The sequence below is a fragment of the Parasteatoda tepidariorum genome, chromosome 2 (assembly GCF_043381705.1).
Source record: "Parasteatoda tepidariorum isolate YZ-2023 chromosome 2, CAS_Ptep_4.0, whole genome shotgun sequence".
In the NCBI taxonomy this organism is placed as follows: domain Eukaryota; kingdom Metazoa; phylum Arthropoda; class Arachnida; order Araneae; family Theridiidae; genus Parasteatoda; species Parasteatoda tepidariorum.
In genome coordinates, this window is record NC_092205.1 from 57,266,458 (window position 1) to 57,288,700 (window position 22,243).

The window sequence follows — 22,243 nt, forward strand, 5'->3', positions numbered from 1 at the left end:
TATATATATATATCACTTTGACTATATATATATATATATATATATATATGTATATATATATATATATATATTTAAAAATTTATAATATTATTTCCTTTATTTTAAAGCAGATAATAAAGATAAAATTTGATAATTTTGAGTAGATTCTAAGACATATAAGGAACTCATACATAGAAAATTAGAAATAAATGTACTACATTCTAGAAAAGATCTGTGCATTTCATTTCACGAATATACACAATGCTTCAAGAAATTTTACTCATTAACTTTAAAGCTAATTATGTGTTTATTTATACATAAAAACTAATTAAATAACACAATATACTTTACATTTTACAAAAACTCCTTTCAGTAACTTCATTATTATGCAATTCTTCATACTTTTAGAAGGCAAAAATATAACGGAAATAGTTATTCTCCTAACCATTTCTTTTACTAACCTCTTTGGTAGTGTAATCAAGCAATATTTTTTATACTAGCAATATATCAAGCAATATGTTTATTCTAATTATCAAGCAATATATTTATACTAATTTCCTTGACAAAAAAAAAAATAAAGAATATGCTCAAAAAAATAAAAAAATATCAAAATACATAATGAAAAAAATTAATATGTAGAAATAATTTGATAAGTTATGTCTTACATTGTTAGTGAACCTGCTTTTATCTAGATAGAAACCTGGGACTCAGTTTCTAGGCAGCATGCTCATACATATTCTTCTAAAATATAAAATTACATTACATTTTTAACATGATCAAAAAAATAAATAACAATAAGACAAATTTATTAGATACTTATATATTAGGAAATCATTACCCAATATTTAATTAATTTTTGCAACACTATGCCCAGGCAAATCCAAGTGCTGTACAAGTTAATTTTTACTTCTAAGTCACCTCTGTCCCCTAACAGTCACAACTGTCTCTTAATCATAAAAAAATAGTAACCATAGAAAAATTATAAATTAATCAAACTAAAATAGAGAATAGTAAAAATAAGTTTTAATGTTATTTATATGGATCAAGCTTATTAATATGGAATTCTAGCTTTTAATATGTTAAACAAGACCAGCATAAATTATGCACAATTTCAATTAATAAAATAAATATATTCAAAAAATAATTAAACATTTTAAATGGATAGTACAATTTTCAGTAGTATTCGCCAAGTCCTGTCACCTTTCACTGCGAGAAACTAAAATAATCATCACATAAAGGGACCAACTTGAAAGATATAACTCACAGCCACCTTTGGGCAAACATTTTAAAAAATTGCAAGTTTAAAATCTGTTTGGCATCTTGGCGATTGTATTTGACACGACAGATCATGATACGGAAAAATCTCTACGAGATTTAACACTATCACATATCTTGAAAGCAAATTTGAATGTTGACATTAATATTTTGGCCACCTAGCAAAAGAAACTTAAATACAATAACTAGTTAGTTGTTAGCTTAGTTAATAAATTTTTCCAATTGACTTTGAGGTTTTATTATTCTTTATGCGTAATATGGCCTAATGCAATAAGTTAATATGGCTTAATAAGTTAATATGGCATAATATGGCTTAATGCAATTAATTGTAAATACTTACAAAATAGAATTACTTAATCTAAGACAGCACTCTCTTTACTAAAGGGATAAAGTTAGAAGTATCCTTTTTAATAGTCATTAACACATTTAATTTAAAGTGTCTTTTGAAAATATTTTATGCCACATTGCCTTCATAGGAAATCATACAGGGAATGTTTTAAGTTTTTAAATATTAGCATGTTTAATTATTAATCTTCCAATTAAAATTTAAAAAAGTTTTCGAACAGAGCAATATTTTTCTCGCCTATTCTTGAAACCCGACAAAGGGGAACATCCCCACTTTGACTAAATAAAAATATATTATCAATTATAATATAACAAACAATATATATAAATAACACAACTTATAAATAACTCATACCTTTTAGCGTCAAACTAATGATATTCTGTTACATAAATTAAATCCTTAGATCATTCTAATTAACTTTTTATCACAATTTAAATATGGGTTTCTGTCTTCAACAATTGCATTCGGCACTTCTATAAGTAAAAAGAAAACTATGTTTAAATTTCATAAAACTGGAAGTATAGAACTTGTAAATTCTTATGCAGCTTGAATATTTTATAAACTGAAACTTTGCAAGAGAGAAACTTGAACTTACAATTGCGTAATGCATATTCATTATTAGTATTTACTATTGAGTTTTAAATTGAAACCGAAACTAATGTTGGCTACTGCCAAAATAACAATATCAAATTAACGGTTTTTATTTTTAAAATTAATATTGGTCACATTTTGTGAAATACGTAACATATAGTAAAGGAAGTACGATAAAATTCTTTATAAACTACAAATTTAATAAAATTTTTTAGTTCTTTCTAGCCTATCAACTTATTATGGTTTATTGCAAAATCCCCTTTTCTTTAAAAAGTATTTCATTGTAACAGAAACAGGCATACGGAAGTGTCAAATAAAATATATAACCAAAACAAAAATCTTTCTGTCATCTTTTCTTCATGATTCTAGATCTGTAAAACTAATATCATACTTTATTAAAACAATTTATATTTAGTTCTACATTCAAAAATGTTAATTAATAAAGTATTCCTTAACAATTTCAATAAAATCCGTTTGTTCAGAACTGGATATTCTAATTTTCCTCGTTACTTTCAAAATTCTAAGCAATGTAAAAACTATCACCAAGAAAGAAATAATCGTTATGAAGTTCTCATAGTTCCAGCTTTAAGCGATAATTTCATGTATATATTAGCCGATTATTGTTCAAAATCGGCAATCGCAGTTGACCCAGTGGAACCAGAAAAAGTTTTTCGTGTCTTAGATTCAAAAAACATTTCTCTTAAAGCTGTCCTTACCACACATCATCACTTAGATCACGATGGAGGAAATGAAACAATCGCCACATGTTCAAAAAATACACCAATTTACGGTGGTGACAAAAGAATAAAGGCTATGACGCACATACTATCACATTCAGAAGAATTCCATATTGGAGAACTGAATATAAAGTGTTTACATACCCCTTGTCACACTAGTGGTCATGTGTGTTATTTTACAGAAGCTGGCAACTTAGGTCATATATGTTTCACTGGGGATACTTTATTTGTTGGAGGGTGTGGTAGATTTTTCGAAGGTACGGCAGCTCATATGCTAAAGTCATTGAATATCTTGGGGTCATTACCATTAAATACTAAAATTTATTGTGGTCATGAATACACTATGAGTAACTTGAAATTTGCATTATCTGTAGAGCCTGATAATAAAGATGCTTTAACTAAACTGAAAGTGATTGAAGAAAAATTAAAGAAAGGAGAGCATTCTGTACCATCCTGTATTGAAGATGAGTTGAAATATAATCCATTTATGAGGACAAGTGAAAAGTCTGTACAGCAATATACTAATCAAGCTGATCCTATTTCAGTAATGAAAGTTCTTAGAGAAAAGAAAGATGCATTTAAATAAAAAAAATGAAGATCAATTTATACAATGAAGAAAAATATATATAAATATGTATTCAAATGAAATTATTTTAATGTTTGTTGTACAATTATATAATTTTTCATAAAAACTATAAATCCTCAGAAATATTGTTTTGACTTATTTAATAATTTTGATCCCATTGTTACATGATTGCTGTTGGCATTGAACTAATTAAAATTAGTTAAAAGAAATTACTAAAAAAGGGTCTGTACAAGGGCTATAAGAATTCAAAAAAAATGTTTGTGGCAAGCAAAAAAAATATGGTTGTCAGTAAAAATACTTGTATCCTTTCCAACCCATTGCTAAATCTTTCTTTAAAATTTTAAGATACATTTTGCTATTTAACTTAAATAATATTAAATTAGGTACATTTTCATAATATAAAATTAAGATATTAAGCCACGAAAATCTCAACTCTCATGGGTGAGTGATTATCTTCTGATTTTGCATTTCATTTAGGATTCTTGTAAAAGCTTTGGATTACCATATTGCTTTTAAAATTCTGAAATTTTTAATACAATAATATTAAAGCAAGATAGTTTTACATGACAATCAGGAATTCATTTGATCTTATTATTCTTTTTCAGCAAATATATCCATGGATTTCTTCTTAAAATTTGAAATTATATTTTTAATTTGATTTTATTGCAACTTACTCACATGAGTTATCTCACATTGAGAATTTAACGTTTGAATAATCACTTTTTGATACTCTACCACACTCTCTCAATTTCCCACAATTCTGAAATAAGTATGTGCAGTTTTTCAGCCAGAGCTTCAAATTATTTTGATACAATGGATTATTGGTGAAAATTTTAACTTATTAAGAATAAATTATTAAATTTAAACAAAATTATTAATGTAAATATCTAAAATTTAGCTACACTTACTAAGAAACCTCTGTTTAAAAACACAATACAAAAATTATTTAGAAACCAATTCCTTAATAGGCCCCATTAAAAAATCTAAATTGTGCATTTTAATGATAAGTTAGTGTGAGTAGTATATTTTCCTTTTGCATTGTTGAATGAGACAAAAGACAGACATTTGGGACCCATAACAGAGAAAGGGAGAAGAGAAATTTAAACATTGCTATCTCAATGTTCATAGTTGTCCCGATTTTTGGGTATTTTTAGACCATCCAATTTTCTATGAATACAATAGTGGGTTTTAAAAGAATTAGTTTGAAGAATTTTACTAGCCTTTTTTTTTTTTTTTAAACTAACAATTTTCCAAGCAAGTACTATTTAAAATGTTATTCCCAACCAGATAAGATCAGTTAAATCATTAAACATGTACAAAATTCTGTTGGGGAAAAAATTTAATAAAATTAGTCTAAAGTTCAAACAAACAAAAATGTTCAAATTTTATATTGCTTTTTCTATTATGTAATTCATATTTCTGATAAATCATTTAAAATTTTTTATCCTTTTGAAGAAATAAAATACTAATGGTAGGCTGTAACTGTTGCAAAATTTGTTTTACTAAATTGAAATATAATTATTTACATCCAGACTTGGATAAAATGAAAAACTTTCTGCATGCATCAATTAACTCTTCAACCTTTTCATCACCGCTTCGTTTTGGCGAAATTTGTTTGAAAATCAGATTTTAAAAACATTTACTTTTTATAAAACTCCAATATTGATTCATACCACAGGAATGAGTTTGGTAAAAAAGCTGTAAATAGAAATCCAAAAATATCATGAGGAAAAATAATTTTAAAATGATTGAAAAAGTACTGTATAAAGGAAGCATTTATCAAAGAATGTTATCAAAAAAATATTGATGCGATATTTTATTAAAATTTTATAAGTATGAATCTCAATGTGTAATTTTTAAATCACACAAATATGAATTCAGACATTTAATTTCAAAATTGAATGAAAATTTTAAAATTGAGTTGATACTAATCTCGATGTTTGATTTTAAAATCGCATTAATACAAATCTCAATGTTTACTTTAAAAATTACATGAATATGAATTCTGATATATAACTTTTAAGCCACTCAAATACGAATCATAAAAGTGGCTTCTGAAATGCAATATTTGATATAAAATCATAAAAATACAAAACACTATGTGCAATCTTAAATCATGTAAATAGGAATAGTGACGTGAGTGTTTAAATCATGTGAATGTAATTTTAAGTTGCGTTTGCACTGGTAGGAAAAAGCATAAAAATATTTTTTTTCTCGGGAATTCGAAAAATAAAATTTTTTTTTTAAGAGGAAAATTTGTTTTAGTAAGAACAAAATACAGTGTCAGAACGTACACAGAAATTTTACTTATTGTATATTATGCAGGCCTGTTTAACAACCTCATAAAAATAAGTGTGAGGTTTTAAAAGAAACTTTAAAAAAAAGCTCTAAAACAAAGTTATAATCAGGGTAATAAGAAAAAAAAGTGATATTCTAACTATTTTATTATAGATTTATTAGAAGGTAAGCTAATAATTTCTTGCCTTATTTTATATACCACTCTCTAATTTCAAATAAAAGTCATGCAAGCATACTCAAACTAATATTGTTTAGTTGTGTTAAAATTAGAGTGAAAGTAAAATAAATTCTGTTACATTAAACATACCCATATGTATGTGACCATTTTGTTATTTTCCTTGATTAATAAGTACTCTTAAAAATGTCACTTACTGCTTCATTCACTAAACTCTTCATATAATTATGTACTAAAAAATATGGAACCAAAACCATTTAAGAAAATATTTTATTTACATTAAAGTTGCCAGCAAATATATTCTATTAATATTTAATATCTTTTTTTTTTTTTGCAGAAATGAAGATATTTATGATTTATCACAAACACACAATTTCCTCACAAAGGAAAATTTCATTTATGGTAAAAGAGAAAGTGTTTTAAAACAATAATATATTTCAGGATAATTAGAATTTATTTATACACAGTAAATTTTTTTTTAAAAATAAAGAAAACAACTGTAGGCATACATTTGATTTCCAATTTGCATCACAAAAAACAATAATGTACAATGATATTCAACTGTAGTTGCAAAAGAGAATCGTAAAAAAAAAAATTTCAATTATAAATACAAAAAATTATCTTCTATCTAATTGCTTTCTGAATGTCTTTAATAAGTTGTTGAGCAGCCTGATTATTTATAAATAATAACTGACCACATGGCATAAAAGTATTGACAACCACTGATATAACATCTGCTTTTTGAACAATCTCGGAATGTGACAAAGTTATCTTTGGCAAAAGATCTTTTATCGTTTTTATAAGAAAAAACAAAGTACTGGCTGCTAATATCCGGTTATCAGTTTGATCACATACTAGAATATACAAACAGCCATAATATGAATGCCAAACTATCTGTTTTTCAACATTCTTCAGTTTTAAATTAAAAATTCCTTTTGTTTCAATATCAACAATATAAGCTTCGGAGAAATCGTCAAAGTTATTACTTGATACAGATGTATTAAACTCAAACTCCTTTTTAACTCGTTGAGCAAAATATTTAATTTGTTTTTCACGATCATCAGGATCCTCTAAAAAATTAAAAACAGATGAAAACAATACTTGGGAGTTAGTTTCAGCAATTATAAAAGAATGGACCATTTTTAAAACATCTATATAGGATTCTAAGAATAAGAAATTGAAGTTTCTTATTACTGGTTAAGCAGACAACCAACGTTATAAATAAATACCATGTGACTATAATTAGAAGATTGCCAAAACTTTATCATAAATTCCATAAAAAAGAAACAAACAAATAAATTCACATCTAAATTTTCAGCTAAATGCTTATTAGATTAGAAAATTGCAAAATTTTGACCATTTATAATTTTTAATTGCTCATATTTTCCTTTCAATTAAAAATAAAATGCTCGAAAATTTGATTTTTTATTTTTGGCAACATTGTTTTAATGAAAGCGTCTCTCATCTCCCGGAATAATAAACCGTCTGCTTACTACTTGATTGAAAGCAATAAATAAAAAACAGGCCAACTATTAAAATTTTTTACATTGTTTAAAATTGTTTCATAAAACTTCAAAGTATGGCTATGCGAACGTTTGGGGAAAAACCTATAGCATTTCAATTAGAAGAAAATGGAGAGTATTATTACATCGGATCAGAAGTAAATATATTTTGAGTAAATAATTTAGCGTCTGGGGTTACATTTTGCTATATGTTTCATGAAGCTTTGATTTAAAAGAGATAAATTATTTTATTTTACTTTCATAAATCAGTGTGTTAAAGTTAAATACATGCTCTGAAGTTTCCTAGAGAGTGTTATAATGAGAGGTATCCTCTATTCTGTGTGATGTCTATCAACTAATAACCTCTTTTTATAATAGGTTTTAATCATTTTTCTTGTATCCCACTAATCATTGGAATTATTAGTTGTACAAGAACTTCAAATCTAATTAGGTTATTTTTGCATACTTCCAACATTTCATAATAAGCCTTGGAGTGAAAATAGTGTTAGAAATATGCATCATGCTCTGAAGTCTGTGCTGCGGTTTTTTATTTATAAAAAATTTGAATTCTTTATTTTGAAATTAAGGGACATTTCCGTGTCGTGATCTGCAACGCCAACTACAATCGTCAATTGTTATTAAATCGGAAAAATTATTTAAAAAAACATGTAGAGGTTAGCCCTGGGATGGCTTCAAGTTGGTCTTGTTTATTGTTTACATTATTATTTTGGTTGATTCATTTTTTACATCATTATTTTTTAATGCATGTTTGCATATAAAACAGCCATTTTAAATTCTTCAAACTGATGAACATCAAAAACTATCAGAGCAAGATAAGAAGATTAAATATCATTAAAAGAGATTCAAAGTAGAGTTGACACAAACTCTGAAGTATTCAATTATATATTTTATCTATAAACTACATTTTATGCAGTTACTATATGAAGGAGGGGTAAACAGCATTATGCCAAAATAATAAAAACATTAAAAAAAAAAACTCATATGACTTAAAAAACTACATTAATAACTAATTAAATATGTTTTGATAGTTATTGAAATGCTTTTTTCAAGTTGCAATTTTCGAAATACTAGAAAATTTTTGGTGACTGTATAAGAAAAAAAAGCTCAAATTTTACACGATAACAAGTTCCTATTAAAAATTTATTACTTTTACTTTTTAAAATTTACTTTTCAATTATTTCTAAAATCAAAGAAAATATATTGAATTTATTCTTATTTAAATATAAAATTTAATGTTTTTATTCATTATTAATGAATTTCATCAAGTAAGATGTTAAGAAATATTTTGCTAATTATTTGTCATTTAGCTATAATTATGATTTAATAACTTAACTATTTATGTTTAGTATATACCTTAAAAAATTCAAGCTAATGTCAAGAAATGCTATTACCAATGAATTTTTTGCTACTAACTATGACCTATTTTGTCATAATTTCGATGACTGCAATTTTATTTTTAAGGATAAGCCTTTCTGTTTCTTAAAGTAAATGATCTTTGATTATGTTTTCTACTAAAATTAAGGCTTTTTATACTCTTAAATTAATAGATTTTTAAATTTTCATATCATTAACAAGTGTGTATTCACAGGTTGGAAATTACTTGCGTATGTTTAGAGGCTCATTGTATAAGCGATATCCTTCTTTATGGCGTCGCTTAGTCACTGTTGATGAAAGAAGAAAAATTGCATCTCTTGGTATGTTATTTATTGATACTTATTTTCTTGTTACTAAAATTTATATATTTTGAAATGCATTTAACATTTGAAGTATGTAATAGTTATATTTGTGTTGAATATTTAAATTTATTCTAATAAACAGAGATAGTACAACCTCAGAACTTAAAAGCAATAACTATATATTGTTAACAATATTTATTACTTTAACAATAATTATTTATTAAAAACCTTAAATCTACAAAAATAAAAAAGCTTTTTCATTCAGATGTAAGTTTTTAATATTTATTTAGTAAAAAAAAAATTGAGTAGTAGCCATGACTATTTGCCTTAACCTAGACCTGCTCATTAAATGTTATACTGATCCTTTTTTTTTTATTTAATAATTAATCATTACCATCTAACTTTTTTTCTCCTTTTTAGTTGCCATGATAATTAAAAAATTTCATTAAAGATATACGGGTGTTCATTTGAAAATTTGACACTGACTGCTTTTTTTTTTTTTTAGTTTTTTAAAAATCACTGAAACATATTGATTTCATTTTGGATTGAGATATTTAAAAACCCACTGTAATTAGTTTGTGAACTTTTACCCCTCTTCTAAAAAAGTATGGTTGTTATTCACAAGATTAAATGTTTTTTGCTTGCTATTCAGTGATGGTCGTAAGATTGGCAACTAATTTAGAAGAATGAATTCTTTTTCTTTTCTATCAAAATGCAGATTTATATCTTCAGTAGCAAATCTTAAAACATGTACAGTAGAGAACCAATTATCCGGGATGATCGGGACCATCGCTATCCCGGATATCTGAATTTCCCGGTTTTCTGGATCGACCAAAACGTGTCGTTAATCGATGTTTTATCGAACCCGAAGTACAAGGAAAAAGTGTAATGCATAAAGTAAGAGAAAAAAGAAAGGTACTCCTAACTTTATAATGGATGGTTGGNCATATCGATTTCATTTTGGAGGGAGATATTTAAAAACCCACTGTAATTAGTTTGTGAACTTTTACCCCTCTTCTAAAGAAGTATGGTTGTTATTCACAAGATTAAATGTTTTTTGCTTGCTATTCAGTGATGGTCGTAAGATTGGCAACTAATTTAGAAGAATGAATTCTTTTTCTTTTCTATCAAAATGCAGATTTATATCTTGAGTAGCAAATCTTAAAACATGTATTAGAGGATTATTTCGAACATACATTTATTCAACAAATATGTGTTAGGCATTCTCAATCATTTGATTTTGGTTGAGAAATAATAGATTTTATAATCAATTGTTATTAAATTCTATCTGTAATAATCTAAAAATAGAAATTTGAGATTCTGATCAGACTAGCTATATACTAATATTCTTACCTCATAAAATTGCACTGAATTATTTTTAACTTTTTTAATGATGATTTAACCTTATTCTAGTTAATAAAGCTTTTTATATTCTTGACTAAATGAATTTAATTAGTCTTTAAAATAAATTTCATTAAAATTGTATGTTTTGACAATAGTTTATTTAGCTGGAATGTCTGCTTGTGATCTCGTAGATCCAGTAAAAATTACATAAATTATTCATTTTAGAAGTTGTATTTTTGAATGTTTGGTCCATGAAAGTTATGAAAGCTCGAGTTTCTCTTTTATGCAAAGTTTTACAATTTCAATTTTTCTTCTTATATTTGTTTTTATTTTACGCTATTCATAATATATTGTATATAAAATTACTCGTGGTACTCATAATTAATGCGAAATCCAAATTATTATTTCCATGACAGATCCTAGAAGCAAGGAAAATTCTTAAAATATTTTTTTGTGCAATATATATATATAGACACACACACCTTATTTGAGTAGCATACATTAAGTCATTGTATGAAGACAAAATATAATAATTTTCACCATTAATTCTGTACCAATAAGTGATGACCACAAATTTGTTGAGATTGGAAAGACTTTTCAGAAAACAAAAATTTAATTATCAATTCAGATCATTTTAGTTAAAGCATTTTTATCTTCTAATTTCACTATGGCAGAAGTTTTTCGAGATTTCTGCAACGATTCTTCCTAACACCATTACCTTCCTGAAAGACATTTTTAATAGTAACAAATATCTATGTTGCTAATTTAAAGTAACAGAAGACCATTGTGTTTACAAAAAAAGAAAAAAGCTTTTATGACAAATAAAATAATTAATAAAGCTGTATTTTTTTTTAATAATGAATATAATATTTTTTTTTAAAATAAAAGAATACATATTCTAATGTTATGGTTGATATTATCCTGTTTTGACAGTGGTGTAACTTACCAATCATTTCCTTTTTCGCCTTTTGTAAATCCTCATCACAATAATAATAAGAAACTGAAAGGGTGATGGCAATCATGGCAGTAACTACCGAAAAAAGATCAGTGGCGAAATCACGCAATTCATTAGTCCTGAAAAAGGGTTACTCAAATGAGTGTTTCATTTAGAGATTTGCTTTTCATTACTCATAATATCGTACTCATACTAAAAATATATTATTTTAAGAACTTTGAGGAAATCATTAGCAATAACTGCCAAAAAATTGATTGAAAAAAACGATAGAATTGTTGCATCAAAAAGTAAATATTCTAATGCATGACTCGCGAAAAAAAATCATAAGAATATCAATAGTAATAACGGAGTAATCAAAGACCTTAGAATTTTAAAAACCGAATTAAAATTCATAGCAATAATTACCAAAAAAGATCAAAACACTGCCTATATTTTCGATGAAATCAACCTGAGCTGTGGACGATACAATAAAGACTCAAAAGCATGATTTAAAATTCAAGTGAGCTAATGTCATATTTAAAGTATTGAATAGATTTTATTTCAACCAAATAAAATAATGAAAGGCAAATGTATCTCAATGATTTATTAATTCTTTTGCTACAAATCTGAATTTGTAACGAAATCTCCACTCTCAGTCATATTTAATCAAAATGTAAAAAGAAATTTTCTAAAAAAGATATTTCTAAGTTAACTATTTTTCACTTTTGTTAACTAATCTTCGCGATTTTAAAATTACTTTTTATAATATCAATCAGAAATTTACGCTAATGCCAGTCACCAGATTTTTTTTTCTTCCTAGAGAACCTTGTTAAATGTAAATAATTACGGCTTACAATCTTACAAATTCAAAGCTTATTAGAGTTGAACATGTTGTATTTTCACTAAATACATTGATCATAACCTACGTTTTTTATAGCTCTAATTACTTTCAAACTCTTAAATTTTGTTAAATTTTACTTTATCAAACAATTTAATCTAAGTAAACAGCATAATCTTTTTAATGGTATAAGAAGTATTGATATACACTAAGATTTGAGTATTAATTTTGATTGTATCCTAATTGGTATTTTTACATTGCAGTTACATTGAAATAGTTAGTATTGAAGCATACACCTTAAAAAAAAGCTATTATGTATTTGAATTATGCTAAACATGTCGCAATTTACTTCAAACATTCTTCTGATACCCATATTTTTGATTAAAATCTTGCTATATGCTGTCCTTAAGCAAAGAGCTCAATAAAATGCTGAGCCCAAGGAGCAATTGCGGACTATTATTAAAGTACTATAATGCTACCGAGAATAGTATGTATAAATTAAATAAATGAAAATTCAAAAGCTCAATCGTACACGCGGTAGAGAGTACTCATACAAAAGAGAATACTCGTTTGACGTCTTATCTTAAAAGTTTCTTCAGAAAAGGAATCTGATGCTATCCCTGAGATCCTCATGTCCCATTCTTCGGAGATCATCTTGACAAATTACCTAAGAAATGAATGGTGCCATACTTACTCAGATGGTTCTGCAACAGGAAGCTCAACTGGGGCTGGCCTATATTTTGAGGAATTGTTTGACAAATCTTTTCCTGTGAGCTCTAATGCCACAAACTTTGATGCTGAGATTGGGGCCATGAAACGTACCATACTCAATCTTCTGAATTTGAGCACACAGCTTAAAGTTATTTTTATTGACTCCTAGTCTGCAATTTTGGCCATTATTTCTCATTTAATAAGTGTGTTATCTTGTGGAATAGAGTGAAATGTTTTTTAATCAAGTAATTTCTATCTGTTAGAAAATTATTCTTCAATGGTTCCAACCACTGTAATATCTCAGGAAATGAAAAAGCAGATAATCTTGTAAAAAGTAAAGGCAATTTACAGCAGCCAGACTTTACTCTGTCACCATCAAATCTGTTATATAATAAATAATAAATTTCAAAATACTCTCCGTGCTGTAGTTTGAAGGGATAAGACCTGGAACTGATTGTTACTCTATCCACTCTTTTTTGCGTTTTCACTACCAGTTTTAGACTGTACACCCAACGTGACTTTCTCAAGGTACACTTATGTCATATTGGAACGGTCAATGCTTCTAACTACTTCGGGAGCTTTTATGAACTTTATTCATTTGACAAACAGCCCAGCGCTTTTGTTTTTTAACCGTTTTCCTGACAAGTTTAATAGCAAGGCATATTTTTATTGAGCTGCCAGAAGACTTGTTGCCTATATAACTTCCCTTACAAAGGATTTTTAAAAAAAACATTTAAAAGTTTGACTAAACACCTACATTACGAAATAAATTTTTATAACTGTCTATTTCAACTCCTGTAATTACCTGAACCCCAGAAACATAGATATATCTAATGTTTGAAACAGATCTAATGTTCTAGTTTTTATAGTTAAAGATATTCTGCAATAAGAAATAAACAACTCTCACTAGTTTTATTATTATTTATTTAAATGAAAAATAATTTTATTTTCTAAGAAAAGGGGGGGAAAATATTTGATTAAAGATTAAAATATGTCTAGATACATAATGAAATAAAAAGAGTATGACATTGCTCAGTCAGATTTGTGATCATGTAGTTGTGTAGTTAAAATGTGTCCTATCCCTAAAATAAGTACCAAGCTTATTTGACATTCCTTACAAAATTTTGTCTTAATCTAAGAAATGCTGATGTCGATTGAGATCTCCTAACTTGGTGTGCAGACTTTAATATTGCCATTAATCCCTTGAAACATAAATTGATTTTGTTACGTACATCATAGATAAGAACACTTTCTGCTTTAGGGCATAGTATTCTTATAATTCGTCAAGCCTTTTTTTATTTGGTTTATTTCTAATATCCATCTGTCAGTTGTTGTTTTTTTTTCATATGCGACAATCACTAATAATTCCTGAGTGTATATTGCGCTTTTTAAATTAAAGAAAGCAATTCTTCATTGTTCTTACTAGCTAAAGAGATATGTGCTCATTGTAAAAAAAAATTAAATGTTTCTAAAAAAAACAGGATATGTACAGGCTACTACAATCTGCTACATAATTAGGTAAGCATCTACGATTTTTACTTTATAGAAATGCTTATGCAAATTGCATGGTTTATGATTTGTGTTTTCTCTGTTATGCACTGCATTTTATTGCAAAATAGCCATTGTTGTTTCCTTTTTTTCCTATTTATAAGCTTTTAATTTAAATTAGCATTATTAAATTATTTATTTTTTGCCTCTTATTTCAAAGAAACAAAGTAAGAAGACTGGAGGGTGGGAAATAGATTAAGTCTCCTCCTATTAGAAATAATTAGAATTTTTACTATTGAAAGTGACAGAGAATAATGCGTAAATATTTTATATATTTTTAATTTATTGCTGTTTAAGGAATCAAAAATGTATATAAATGTGTGAGCAAGTTTCTTAGTTAATTGGACGTTATATGAAAATAACTTTTGAACGTTATTTTGAACGCTTTAATGTTATTTGAAGGCTTTGTGACAAAATTATTTATTATTTTCCAAGGAAAAAGAAAAAAAGTTTCTATCACTTAAGACTGGATTTTTAATTTAATTTAAATGCTCATCTCTATTTGAATATTTTGGCCTGAAAAATTATGTTCATGGTAATACTTTGTTAAAGCAGAGTACAAAAGTATCAGTTAATTACCATGCCCATGTGCTTTTTATTATGTCACAAAAACTAGAAATATAACTTAACTGATTTTAAATTGAACTGATAGCAAACTTTTGAAAGTACAAAAATAATAATAACCATAAAGAAGTAAATAGCCTTATTTTTTATTTACAAAAGAGAGGTTTTCAGTCAAAGAGTGATGACCACTTACCCCAACAATTTCTAAATCTTTAATTGTAGGTTTACAGGCAAGAACAATGGGAATTGATGCGAAAAACAGACTACTTAAGAAAGCTGGAACAACTAACCTTGATGACCCTAATTTATCAACAGATGTCAAAGGTAAAATTATTCCCTGTGACATTGGATTTTTTTTTAATACCCTTGTAGTTACGTGGCAGATTCCATCAGAAAATACATTTTTTTTTTAAAAAAAACTACTGTAACCATATATAAACAATATATCTATGCTTCTTTTCTCTGTCACTTAATCCATAATATTTCACTATATAATGCTACATTTGTTGAATTTAGTAGGGGTGCACAACCTTTTCCAGATGAGGATTTGAGGAAAAAAATTAATCTTTTATAATATTTTAGAATTGAAAATGTATTTGAAGTTTTAGATACAAAGTGATTCCTCTAGACTTCAAAAACTGCAGCTCTTCGGAACGAAAGACTTCCTAACTTCTTGGTCATTTTTTTTATTAATAATTTTTTTTTTCAGTTTAATTTTCACTGTAAATCACAGGACTGTTTATAAGGTATTCAAGAGATAAATTTATTCTTAGATTTACTCTCTTCTAGATTATGAATTAAAAAATTAAATCCCGAAACAAAAATTTTGCATTCGTCGAACTGTTGCATTTGATTCATTATTTAAATTCTAAGAATATAAGTTTAAGTTAGGTAATAAGTATTATTTATCAAAAACTTTTATGATTATCTATTAAAGGTAGGGGTTCACAACCTTTTTGAGTAAAGGGCCACTTGCACAACAGTTGGCAGGCCACATCTGGCCCACAAACCGCAGGTTGTGCACCTTTATTAAGGAATAAATGTTAAGTACATTTGGAAAATTGTAGATTATTCTTTTAAGTGATATAGTTACATATGATTCTTTTTATTTTTTGCTTGCATATGAATAATAATATTCTTTATTTTGCCCTTCTAATCTTTTACTGAGTTCAGGTTTTAATTTCTTAAAGTGAATTTTATTTTTGCTTGATAGCTGTATGCTAATTGCATGATTTGTTAAACTTAGTTTTTCACTTGCAGTTTTTTCATTTGCCAATCTTTGCTCAATTTTCAAGCTAGCTGAAAGTTGCAAATATATTATATAACGTTTATCCATTGTGACTACTGCATTTTATCAATTGTCATGTTTAAAAAAGTTCTCTCCAATTTTATTAATTGTGGAAATTCCTTGTTGTATTTAAATTGCAAGAGTACCTATTGCATAAAGTAAGGCAAGAAATATTGCATTTGAATAGAAGATAATGCATAAAAGTAAAATATGATTATTTAGTAATGATGGTAAATCATTAAAAATTTAACTACTTTAATCACTTGTTTGCACAAAATTTTTAGTTATAAAAGTATTTTTAAATTTAAGTGTAAATAGTTTGCAAAATGCTAACTTTAATTTATGACATAAATTTTAATATTTAAGAATGAAATAAGAATATATTTTCTTTTGCAGGGAAAAAGCAATTTTCCTAGAGAAACAAACAAATCTGTAGTGCATTCTGAATGAGCTATATTTTAAGCAGATGTTGTAGCAAACTCTTAAAGTTTTAAAATTTTCAAACCTGTTTGTAGTGGCCAATAACAATAAATCAAAATTAGTGCCCTCGCGTAATATTTCTGTTGCAAGTTGTAAGGCATCAATGTCAATAATAGAGTTGGTAGCTTAAATTTTTTTGTATTGTGTGTATACTTCATATTGACTAGAATAAAATAATTACTATTAATCTGAGTGTTAAATTCTGTTGATTATAAATTATTGTACATCAATTGAATATTGTTTTCACGAGTGACAGACTATTGTCTGAGCATTCAATATTTAACTGTGGAAATGAACAGTTCTGATTAAAATGTTCAGGACTTAGACTGTACCTTCTGAGAGTGAACCAACCAATAGTAATTATTTAATTCTATTTACTCTTGTTCTGTTGCCATTTGTTAAACAAATTTTAAAATTTTCATGCTTTAATTTTTAATGCACTCTGTCAGGCGGGCTCGGTAACAACTATAATTTTGTTTTATCCTGCTGATTAAAGTACAGTGCTCCGAAGAAGGACTACCTTGAATAACTTTTGATCTAATGACTGGAACTTCACGTTCTAGGACTCAATCTTCATGGTTCGTGGGGGTGACTTCAAATATACTAATTAATTAGTGCAGACGATATATTAAGTTATGAAATCAGACATATAAATGCATTTTCTCTGACTAAACATACCTTTTTTTCATCAAATTCGGATTTCTGACCCAAAAAATATTGGTAGCTGCAATCTGGGAAGTGTGGACCCCATGGTTTGGTCAGGAGAGTGATCTAAAGTTTGAACCCTTTAATGTTAATTTAAATTTTTTGCGTATTTCGCCATATCTTGAGAACCTTTCAAGCAAATTGAAAAAATTTCACATAAAATTATTTAATTCGTTTATCCAAAGATAATTCCGTGTAAAAAATAAATTTTATTAAACATTTATTATTTTTTATTATTTTATTTAATAATGTCGAAAAAAATTTGAATTGTACGGTATACGATTTTTTACGTCATCTTCAAGTAAGTGATTGTTCATGGTAAAATACAAAATTTGGGCAACATCGCTTGCATAGCTCTGAGTTTTAAATATACAACATTTTAAAAATTTGATTTCTCATTAACTATCCGAACGATTTCGCTCAAATCTTGTATTTTTCCATGTAAAATTATTAACATGTTATAAAAAATAGAACACCTTCCATTTCAAAATTTTTTCGACTATTATTAAATGGAATAATAAAAATACTACGTAATTTCTAAAGTTTGTTTTTTGTATGGAATTATCTGTAGACAAACAAATTTTATAGTAATGTGCAAAAAAGTTTCAATTCGCTTAAACAGTTCTTGAGATATGGCAAAATATGCTAAAAGTAAACTTAACAATAAGGGGTTCAAACTTTGGCTTGCTGACTAAACTATGGCGACCATATTTCCCAGGTTGCAGCTATCCCCAATATTTTGGGGTCAGAAATCCGAATTCATTGAAGAAAAAAAGCTATGTTTATTAAGAGAAAGTACCTACGTTTTTGTGTCTGATTCTGTAACTTGAAATATTGCCTTCTGTAATTAATCAATATGTTTGACGTCAGGGTGGTCCGTTTTTTATTTTGTGCACTGTACGTTACTGTTGTCAATAGTTTTTGATAATAGTATTACATTTAAATCAGGATTGATGCTTTCTCCTTTTCTTAAGCTATTAATATACTTGATAATGATATTTTGTGATCACATTCAAATTCGTGAATTTTCTTCTTTTTATTTTATTTAGGGAATGCTAGTTATTATTTAATGTCTATCGTAGTTAATTTTAAAAAAAAGTCAGTAACAGTTTACTAATATTATTGAGTGTATTTTGGGGCCTACCTATGTTAAATATATAAATTTAAACTTCAAGTAGTTTTAACATTTTTTGCAAAACGTAACAAACAATATCGACATGTAACAAACAAAATTTAGTATTATGCTTTTTTACTACATTTAAATCTGGAAGTAGCCGAAAATTTGAGCATACATTTTTTTCTGGCTTTACTCTTAAGTTCGCTATTTTCTTGCATTTAAACCTCTTCTACCATTGTAATGATCAGGTATATGATTGTGCATAAGGTAAAATCACAGTGTATTTGTGCTATATCTACTGTATTTCCATTTAATTTAAAGTTTTTTTAATTTTACATATGATAATCAATCTACTGAATTTAGGGATATTTAATAATAATTATAATTATAAAGGTTAAGATTTTAATTTACTCTTTTGTTTACTGGATAGTTTTAATTATACTTAGAATAAGGAAATTTTCTATTTTATTCTTTTAAGATATGTATTTATTTATTTTTTATTTGTTTTAATTTTAACAGAGCAAATTTTTCATTGTTAAAATTAGTTTTATTCTTAACTTTCTCTTTCGCTATTTGTAGTTACTAAAAGATAGTTTTTTTCCCGTTATTGTCAAAAATATAACTTTTTATATTAGTTTTTGAAATGTAAATCCCAGATATTTTACATTTACAGTTCATTATTTACATAACAAACACAATAAGTGCTAGTTTTATAATTAATTGAATTTCATGCTATTTTTTATTACAGTTTTGGTTTAAAATTTTGTTCTTTATTTTCTGCTCTGTTGAATTAAAATGCATAAGCATATTTATAATCCTATACGTATATATAATATACCTGAAACTCTCCTAAGAAGTTTTCCACTTTACCTTTAGTTTATATTTAGTTACATCTAAATAGTTTATATTCTCATTACCATTATGACCGTCTATTTCTAGGATAATAAAATAATCTTTCTCAGATATTTTATTTTTAATTTTTTCCTGGTTTTCACACTCTGCCAATTGTTTTTAAAATCTGAGAAATTTCCGGGTAAGAAATTTCATTCAATAATAAGCAACACTTAAATGTATATTTTAACTTGGGTAAACCATTTTTACTATCCATTTATAATGTTTGTTTTATACCATGCTAATAAATAAAACCACTAGAATAATATGTTACTATAAAAGAGGTTTATTTCGGAAACTAATATTTGAATGTTTTAAAAATATTTTTAGTTTTTATCTTAAACTAATGATAAGGAAACTATTGTAATTTATATTTAATATGGAATTAAATATGTGATTTCAAACTGTATTTGTAACTTGTTTTGCATCTTTATACTGGACTTATTAATTTTCTTTTCTGTTAAATGTTGAATTGTCTCTCTTATATATATAATAACAATAGAGCACTCTTTGCTTATTTTTCTATGTGAACTGTAAATGCCTCTGTATTAATGTTCCATCTATTCTGTTGTTTGTTTCAAATAAAATATTTCTCTGTGTTGTCTTTTCTTTGTTTCTCACTCATAGCACATTATTCACCCTTTATATACTAAGCACTATTTTTTTTAATATTTATTAACCAAAATTTGTTTGACATGTTGCTTTTATTTCTTGGTGATGGAATCTCATAAAACTTTCATGGCCAAACATCAAAAAGCTTACAGATTACAGTGTTTCTTACTTAAACCATAAATAAGTTAATTGATTTGCAAATAAGTTAAAAACAAAAAAAAGTTATGTAAAATATATCTGGGTACAATAGAATATCAAACCAAGATTGTATTATTTGGAATCTCCCCCCTGCCAAGAATGAAGTGCGAGAAGACCGATTTCTTTTTAACCCTTCCTTCTGTATTATATTTATCCTGCTGCCCCTGAGTCATTTAAGATTCTCTTTTCTTCCTTTTTTTTATTTGTATTGCATCACCGGTTGCCATTAAACGTAAAATAACTTGAAAATTTATGTCCCTTCTACATCTTTTGTACTATTTAACTTATTAATGTCCTGTTGTATATTAATTCTACTTTTTTATGATCTAAAACTTGCACAAATAGATTATCAAGGATATTTGCTACTCTGGGCCAAAATATTTCTAAACATCCCAGCTAATTAAGAATTGTATTTTCGTTCTCTTTTTTTTTTCCTAAAATATTTTTGAAATTCTTCCAAGTAATACATATGTGTTTTCCAGCTTGCCTTTTCTTTTATTCATTTATTTTTAAGCATTAGCAAACAAAAACTCATATTAAAAAGAGAGAGAAGGAGAAATTAATCAGTCATAGAATTTTTCCCTTTGTACTTAGTTTTTTATTTTATATTTAACTTATTATTAATTCATAGAAATTTAAGCTACAGTTCAAAGTTGAAAAGGGGGGGAAAATTTACTATTTACTCTTTTACAATTTCATTAAATATATTTTATTCCTCTTCTGAAGTAATACTTTTGGTGGTAAGAATTTTCTGAATTGTAAATTTTAGAAATTTTGTTTTGCTATCAAATCTATCCAGTTTTATGAATAAATGTATATTATTACAATTGCACTCTTTGACTAATAATTTTACTTCCAATATATTTTTTAGCATTTAATCTCTACAATTTAATAATCTTGAGCATTTACATACCTTCAAATAACAGCCAAAATTAGTTTTGTGGAAAACATGCCTTTATGATTATTAAATTTTTAATATCACTTCGTGATAAAAAATTTTAAGATAAAATACTATTTTTGAAATTAAAAGTTTTGGATATCAGTTTGTTTAATCTACCTATATTAACTAAAAATATAAAATTTTCTGAAAAAGTCTTTTTTAATAATTGTTAGATTTTATTGAAATGTTGATAAATTTTTCTCAAAATTATAAGTCTCAGATTTTATTTTAAAGAAGAAATTAAATTGAGAAAAAAGGTTTCTAGATTAGTGGGGTGTTTTCATACTCTTCACTTTTCCTTTTTGGCGATCTTAGATTGAAAATTTTTTTACTAGTTTACCTAGAATTACAAATCTTGTTTGTTCGGTACAGTGTAGCTCATTCCAGCTCTTGTATCATTAGACTCTTCTTTCAATTTTATAATTTGTATTTTTATACTGCTATTTTACAGCTTTTTATTTTCATAAAGCATTTAATTGTTTGTTTCAATTTAAGGGTTGGGACCACACAGTCTTGCTACCAATATTACTTTACTTCGGGCAACAGAGGTAGATGAAATTTTTGATGGAAAAGATGAAAAGTATCGTGCAGTTTCTATCAGTACTGAGCCACCTGCATCACGGTAAATAGTTTTTTTTATGAAGATTTTTCTGATTTGTCTAATTTTTCTAAAATATATTTAGTCAACAATGTTTGAAAAGTTATATTTTTTGGTCTATAAATCTTAAGATATGTATAACATCATACCTATGATGATTTTCTAACTATTCCTGAAGGAAAAAAAATAGACTGAAACTTCATTTGAAAATTTAGCCTTAAATAGTCTTAGAAAATGATCATGCTATTTTAACACCAACTTTTTCAATAGCATTGCTAATAATTTTGAA

At 26.5% G+C, this 22,243-nt stretch overlaps 3 protein-coding genes and 1 pseudogene across 5 annotated transcripts in view; 3 read left to right on the forward strand and 1 right to left on the reverse strand.

Moving 5' to 3' along the window:
* LOC107441477 (NFX1-type zinc finger-containing protein 1) overlaps positions 1-2,301 on the reverse strand; it is a 23,157-nt gene extending 20,856 nt beyond the window's left edge. Inside the window, exons 1-3 of one of the 2 annotated variants that reach the window (XM_043048264.2) lie at positions 2,196-2,301; positions 1,955-2,073; positions 645-720 (exon numbers count right to left, since the gene is read on the reverse strand). In XM_043048264.2, the coding sequence (XP_042904198.1) occupies positions 645-646 (2 nt within the window). In that variant the 5' untranslated portion in view covers positions 647-720; positions 1,955-2,073; positions 2,196-2,301. Of the gene's footprint in view, positions 1-644; positions 721-1,954; positions 2,092-2,195 lie in introns of those variants that run through there. The other variant, XM_071177623.1, reaches the window with a different exon arrangement.
* The window catches only part of LOC107441722 (SKP1-related A), a 315,013-nt gene that overhangs the window by 74,085 nt on the left and 218,685 nt on the right, over positions 1-22,243 (forward strand). The gene's annotated exons all lie outside the window — the stretch shown is intronic.
* Positions 2,492-3,637, forward strand: LOC107441502 (hydroxyacylglutathione hydrolase, mitochondrial pseudogene; annotated as a pseudogene).
* Positions 7,274-22,243, forward strand: part of LOC107441464 (SWI/SNF related, matrix associated, actin dependent regulator of chromatin, subfamily b, member 1) — a 28,424-nt gene continuing 13,454 nt past the window's right edge. The window contains exons 1-4 of one of the 2 annotated variants that reach the window (XM_016054738.4): positions 7,371-7,647; positions 9,099-9,204; positions 15,348-15,449; positions 21,852-21,978. In XM_016054738.4, the coding sequence (XP_015910224.1) occupies positions 7,567-7,647; positions 9,099-9,204; positions 15,348-15,449; positions 21,852-21,978 (416 nt within the window). In that variant the 5' untranslated portion in view covers positions 7,371-7,566. Of the gene's footprint in view, positions 7,648-9,098; positions 9,205-15,347; positions 15,450-21,851; positions 21,979-22,243 lie in introns of both variants that reach the window. The other variant, XM_016054744.4, reaches the window with a different exon arrangement.